This window comes from Oncorhynchus mykiss, chromosome 19 (genome assembly GCF_057628025.1).
Source record: "Oncorhynchus mykiss isolate SJ-2025 chromosome 19, ASM5762802v1, whole genome shotgun sequence".
Lineage (NCBI taxonomy): Eukaryota > Metazoa > Chordata > Actinopteri > Salmoniformes > Salmonidae > Oncorhynchus > Oncorhynchus mykiss.
The window spans coordinates 5,410,001-5,417,500 of record NC_143040.1 but is presented as its reverse complement, the minus strand read 5'-3'; the positions used below and the strand labels follow the sequence as shown (position 1 = coordinate 5,417,500).

Here is a 7,500-nt window from a genome sequence, read left to right as displayed (position 1 = left end):
CCTCAGCATTATAATATGTGATCTAGTGTATTATTTTAGGGTAGGGCCTCATCCTCAGGTATATAATCTGTGATCTAGTGTATTATTCTAGGCTTGGGCCTCATCCTCAGCATTATAATCTGTGATCTAGTGTATTATTCTAGGCTTGGGCCTCATCCTAGGCATTATAATCTGTGATCTAGTGTATTATTATAGGGTAGGCTAGGGCCTCATCCTCAGCATTATAATCTGTGATCTAGTTTATTATTCTAGGTTTGGGCCTCATCCTCTGCATTATAATCTGTGATCTAGTGCATTTTTATAGGGTAGACTAGGGCCTCATCCTTAGCAATATAGTCTGATCTAGTGTATTATTATAGGGTAGGCTAGGGCCTCATCCTCAGCATTATAATCTGTGATCTAGTGTATTATTATAGGGTAGGCTAGGGCCTCATCCTCAGCATTATAATATGTGATCTAGTGTATTATTCTAGGCTTGGGCCTCATCCTCGGCATTATAATCTGTGATCTAGTGCATTATTCTAGGGTAGGCTAGGGCCTCATCCTTAGCAATATAGTCTGTGATCTAGTGTATTATTGTAGGGTAGGCTAGGGCCTCATCCTCAGCATTATAGTCTGTGATCTAGTTTATTATTCTAGGCTTGGGCCTCATCCTCTGCATTATAATCTGTGATCTAGTGCATTTTTATAGGGTAGGCTAGGGCCTCATCCTTAGCAATATAATCTGTGATCTAGTGCATTATTCTAGGGTAGGCTAGGGCCTCATCCTCAGCATTATAATCTGTGATCTAGTGTATTATTCTAGGGTAGGCTAGGGCCTCATCCTCAGCATTATAATCTGTGATCTAGTGTATTATTCTAGGCTTGGGCCTCATCCTCGGCATTATAATCTGTGATCTAGTGTATTATTCTAGGCTAGGGCCTCATCCTCAGCATTATAATCTGTGATCTAGTGCATTATTCTAGGGTAGGCTAGGGCCTCATCCTTAGCATTATAATCTGTGATCTAGTGTATTATTGTAGGGTAGGCTAGGGCCTCATCCTCAGCATTATAATCTGTGATCTAGTTTATTATTCTAGGCTTGGGCCTCATCCTCGGCATTATAATCTGTGATCTAGTGCATTTTTATAGGGTAGGCTAGGGCCTCATCTTCAGCATTATAATCTGTGATCTAGTTTATTATTCTAGGCTTGGGCCTCATCCTCGGCATTATAATCTGTGATCTAGTGCATTATTATAGGGTAGGCTAGGGCCTCATCCTTAGCAATATAATCTGTGATCTAGTGCATTATTCTAGGGTAGGCTAGGGCCTCATCCTCAGCATTATAATCTGTGATCTAGTGTATTATTCTAGGGTAGGCTAGGGCCTCATCCTCAGCATTATAATCTGTGATCTAGTGTATTATTCTAGGCTTGGGCCTCATCCTCGGCATTATAATCTGTGATCTAGTGTATTATTCTAGGCTAGGGCCTCATCCTCAGCATTATAATCTGTGATCTAGTGTATTATTCTAGGCTTGGGCCTCATCCTCAGCATTATAATCTGTGATCTAGTGTATTATTCTAGGCTAGGGCCTCATCCTCAGCATTATAATCTGTGATCTAGTGTATTATTCTAGGGTAGGCTAGGGCCTCATCCTCAGCATTATAATCTGTGATCTAGTGTATTATTCTAGGCTTGGGCCTCATCCTCAGCATTATAATCTGTGATTTAGGGCATTATTATAGGGTAGGCTAGGGCCTCATCCTCAACATTATAATCTGTGATCTAGTTTATTATTCTAAGCTTGGGCCTCATCCTCGGCATTATAATCTGTGATCTAGTGTATTATTCTAGGCTAGGGCCTCATCCTCAGCATTATAATCTGTGATCTAGTGTATTATTATAGGGTAGGCTAGGGCCTCATACTCAGCATTATAATCTGTGATCTAGTGTATTATTCTAGGCTAGGGCCTCATCCTCAGCATTATAATCTGTGATTTAGGGCATTATTATAGGGTAGGCTAGGGCCTCATCCTCAGCATTATAATCTGTGATCTAGTGCATTATTCTAGGGTAGGCTAGGGCCTCATACTCAGCATTATAATCTGTGATTTAGGGCATTTTATAGGGTAGGCTAGGGCCTCATCCTCAACATTATAATCTGTGATTTAGGGCATTATTATAGGGTAGGCTAGGGCCTCATACTCAACATAATAATCTGCCTCAATATTTGCAGCCATAGCCTATAGGTGATAATATCTCTCTAGGAGCTGATCTGTCGTCAGCACTGTGGTATAATTATAATTAAAAGGTCAGATCTGAATGGAGAAAGCTGACCCGAGATCAGCGCTGCCTTTCCATGAATATCGATCGACACGTGGGCCAACAAAGGCACTTAGTGAAAGTTCTCCCTCGGTAGTGTTTTTGGGAAACGCGCACAAGTTCTTCGGCCGTTGCAGGAACGATGCATCGTTAAAACACTCCTAAACGTAAGTTCCGTTGCTACCGGGATGCCGGGCCCAGGAAAGACTCCAGGCCCCATGTGAGGCTGTTGCCTTGAAAATATCTGCTGGACAAGATGTCTTCAGCATCAACACTCCTCTTCATCACCACTACTCTTCATCAACACTCCTCTTCATCACCACTACTCTTCATCAACACTCCTCTTCATCAACAGACCACTACTCTTCATCAACAGAACACTACTCTTCATCAACAGACCACTACTCTTCATCAACAGAACACTACTCTTCATCAACAGAACACTACTCTTCATCAACAGAACACTACTCTTCATCAACAGACCACTACTCTTCATCAACAGAACACTACTCTTCATCAACAGAACACTACTCTTCATCAACAGTACACTACTCTTCATCAACAAACCATTACTCTTCATCAACAGACCACTACTCTTCATCAACAGAACACTACTCTTCATCAACAGAACACTACACTTCATCGACAGAACACTACTCTTCATCAACAGACCACTACTCTTCATCACCACTACTCTTCATCAACAGAACACTACTCTTCATCAACAGAACACTACTCTTCATCAACAGAACACTACTCTTCATCAACAGTACACTACTCTTCATCAACAAACCATTACTCTTCATCAACAGACCACTACTCTTCATCAACAGAACACTACTCTTCATCAACAGAACACTACACTTCATCGACAGAACACTACTCTTCATCAACAGACCACTACTCTTCATCACCACTACTCTTCATCAACAGAACACTACACTTCATCGACAGAACACTACTCTTCATCAACAGACCACTACTCTTCATCACCACTACTCTTCATCAACAGAACACTACACTTCATCGACAGAACACTACTCTTCATCAACAGACCACTACTCTTCATCACCACTACTCTTCATCAACAGACCACTACTCTTCATCAACAGAACACTACTCTTCATCAACAGACCACTACTCTTCATCACCACTACTCTTCATCAACAGAACACTACTCTTCATCAACAGAACACTACTCTTCATCAACAGAACACTACTCTTCATCACCACTACTCTTCATCAACAGAACACTACTCTTCATCAACAGAACACTACTCTTCATCAACAGAACACTACTCTTCATCAACAGAACACTACTCTTCATCAACAGAACACTACTCTTCATCAACAGAACACTACACTTCATCGACAGAACACTACTCTTCATCAACAGACCACTACTCTTCATCAACAGAACACTACTCTTCATCAACAGACCACTACTCTTCATCAACAGACCACTACTCTTCATCACCACTACTCTTCATCAACAGAACACTACTCTTCATCAACAGAACACTACTCTTCATCAACAGAACACTACTCTTCATCAACAGACCACTACTCTTCATCAACAGAACACTACTCTTCATCGACAGAACACTACTCTTCATCAACAGAACACTCCTCTTCATCACCACTACTCTTCATCAACACTCCTCTTCATCAACAGACCACTACTCTTCATCAACAGAACACTACTCTTCATCAACAGACCACTACTCTTCATCAACAGACCACTCCTCTTCATCAACAAACCATTACTCTTCATCAACAGAACACTACTCTTCATCAACAGAACACTACTCTTCATCAACAGACCACTCCTCTTCATCAACAAACCATTACTCTTCATCAACAGAACACTACTCTTCATCAACAGAACACTACTCTTCATCAACAGACCACTACTCTTCATCAACAAACCATTACTCTTCATCAACAGAACACTACTCTTCATCAACAGAACACTACTCTTCATCAACAGACCACTACTCTTCATCAACAAACCATTACTCTTCATCAACAGACCACTACGCTTCATCAACAGAACACTACTCTTCATCAACAGAACACTACTCTTCATCAACAGAACACTACTCTTCATCAACAGACCACTACGCTTCATCAACAGAACACTACTCTTCATCAACAGACCACTACTCTTCATCAACAGAACACTACTCTTCATCAACAAACCACTACTCTTCATCAACAGACCACTACTCTTCATCAACAGAACACTACTCTTCATCAACAAACCACTACTCTTCATCAACAGACCACTACTCTTCATCAACAAACCACTACTCTTCATCAACAGACCACTACTCTTCATCAACAGAACACTACTCTTCATCAACAAACCACTACTCTTCATCAACAGACCACTACTCTTCATCAACAGAACACTACTCTTCATCAACAGACCACTACTCTTCATCAACAGAACACTACTCTTCATCAACAGACCACTACTCTTCATCAACAGAACACTACTCTTCATCAACAAACCACTACTCTTCATCAACAGACCACTACTCTTCATCAACAGAACACTACTCTTCATCAACAAACCACTACTCTTCATCAACAGACCACTACTCTTCATCAACAAACCACTACTCTTCATCAACAGACCACTACTCTTCATCAACAGAACACTACTCTTCATCAACAAACCACTACTCTTCATCAACAGACCACTACTCTTCATCAACAGACCACTACTCTTCATCAACAGACCACTACTCTTCATCAACAGAACACTACTCTTCATCAACAGAACACTACTCTTCATCAACAGACCACTACTCTTCATCAACAGAACACTACTCTTCATCAACAGACCACTACTCTTCATCAACAGACCACTACTCTTCATCAACAGACCACTACTCTTCATCAACAGACCACTACTCTTCATCAACAGACCACTACTCTTCATCAACAGACCACTACTCTTCATCAACAGACCACTACTCTTCATCACCAGAACACTACTCTTCATCAACAGAACACTACTCTTCATCAACAGAACACTCCTCTTCATCACCACTACTCTTCATCAACAGACCACTACTCTTCATCAACAGAACACTCCTCTTCATCACCACTACTCTTCATCAACAGACCACTACTCTTCATCAACAGAACACTACTCTTCATCAACAAACCACTACTCTTCATCAACAGACCACTACTCTTCATCAACAGACCACTACTCTTCATCAACAGACCACTACTCTTCATCAACAGACCACTACTCTTCATCACCAGAACACTACTCTTCATCAACAGAACACTACTCTTCATCAACAGAACACTCCTCTTCATCACCACTACTCTTCATCAACAGACCACTACTCTTCATCAACAGAACACTACTCTTCATCAACAGACCACTACTCTTCATCACCAGAACACTACTCTTCATCAACAGAACACTACTCTTCATCAACAGAACACTACTCTTCATCACCACTACTCTTCATCAACAGACCACTACTCTTCATCAACAGACCACTACGCTTCATCGACAGAACACTACTCTTCATCAACAGACCACTACTCTTCATCAACAAACCACTACGCTTCATCGACAGAACACTACTCTTCATCAACAGACCACTACTCTTCATCAACAAACCACTACGCTTCATCAACAGAACACTCCTCTTCATCACCACTACTCTTCATCAACAGACCACTACTCTTCATCAACAGAACACTACTCTTCATCACCACTACTCTTCATCAACAGACCACTACTCTTCATCAACAAACCACTACGCTTCATCGACAGACCATTACTCTTCATCAACAGAACACTACTCTTCATCAACAGAACACTACTCTTCATCAACAGACCACTACTCTTCATCAACAGAACACTACTCTTCATCAACAGAACACTACTCTTCATCAACAGACCACTACTCTTCATCAACAGACCACTACTCTTCATCAACAGACCACTACTCTTCATCAACAGACCACTACTCTTCATCAACAGACCACTACTCTTCATCAACAGACCACTACTCTTCATCAACAAACCATTACTCTTCATCAACAGAACACTACTCTTCATCAACAGAACTCTACTCTGCTCTTATATGGCTCTGAGAACCACACATCTGACACTAACCTCCTCTAACTGGCTCTGGGTTGAAGTTGCCCCTAGGTACAGATCTAGGAACAGATCCTAACCTGAAGCATTAGGCGAAACAATGAGAAACTGACTTAAGATCAGTGTCTATGGACAACTTCGGGGAAACTACTTTGTTATTCTGATAGTCTTACATCAATCAAATAATAATAATAATATATTTTTTTTTTCTGTCTCTCTCTCTCTCTCTCTCTCTCTCTCTCTGTCTCTGTCTCTGTCTCTGTCTCTGTCTCTCTCTCTCTCTCTCTCTCTCTCTCTCTCTCTCTCTCTCTCTGCCTCTCTGTCTCTCTCTCTCTCTCTCTGTCTCTCTCTGTCTCTCTCTCTCTGTCTGTCTCTCTCTGTCTCACTCTCTCTCTGCCTCTCTGTCTCTCTCTCTCTCTCTCTGTCTCTCTCTGTCTCTCTCTCTGTCTGTCTGTCTGTCTCTCTCTCTCTCTCTCTCTCTCTGTCTCTCTCTGTCTCTCTGTCTCTCTGTCAGGCATGGCTAGTCACCCACCTGTCCCCATCTCTGAGCTCGCTGATCATCTAGAACGCCTGAAAGCCAACGACAACCTGAAGTTCTCTCAGGAGTATGAGGTATGGTAGCCGTGTGTGAGACATTTTCACTCCAATTATTCTGGTTTCATTATGCAATTCATATTGAGTTCTACACCCTGTGTAGAAACCCTCTAGCGAGCCAGATACAACACACACACACACACACACACACACACACACACACACACACACACACACACACACACACACCTGTTTATGTCTTATCTTTTGACAGAGGTATCAGGGTTTAAATGTAGAATCTTCCTCCTATCATGTCTCCTGTTTCAACCAGAGATATGTCTGTCTCAAAGAGATACTGCTTACAGACTGATGGTTATCAATGTTAAGCTTCCAGAGAGATAGACGGAGATGGAGAGAGGGGGGGGAGAGGGGGGAGCAGGGGAAGTGAGAGAAGGGAATGGAAGTGAGCGATAGCAGAAAGGAGAGAGAGGCGGGAGAGAGAGCGCCAAAGACAAACAGAGGGAG

The 7,500-nt window shown here is 41.9% G+C and overlaps 1 protein-coding gene across 6 annotated transcripts in view; it reads left to right on the top strand.

The window, feature by feature from the left end:
* The window catches only part of LOC110519864 (receptor-type tyrosine-protein phosphatase delta), a 275,027-nt gene that overhangs the window by 198,761 nt on the left and 68,766 nt on the right, over positions 1–7,500 (top strand). For all 6 annotated transcript variants that reach the window (XR_016488744.1, XM_090209954.1, XM_090209953.1 and 3 more), the window contains one exon: positions 6,956–7,053. Coding sequence is in view for 5 of the 6 variants with exons in the window: in XM_090209954.1 (XP_090066080.1) it covers positions 6,956–7,053 (98 nt within the window). In the remaining variant the exon portion in view is untranslated. The remainder of the gene's footprint in view (positions 1–6,955; positions 7,054–7,500) is intronic.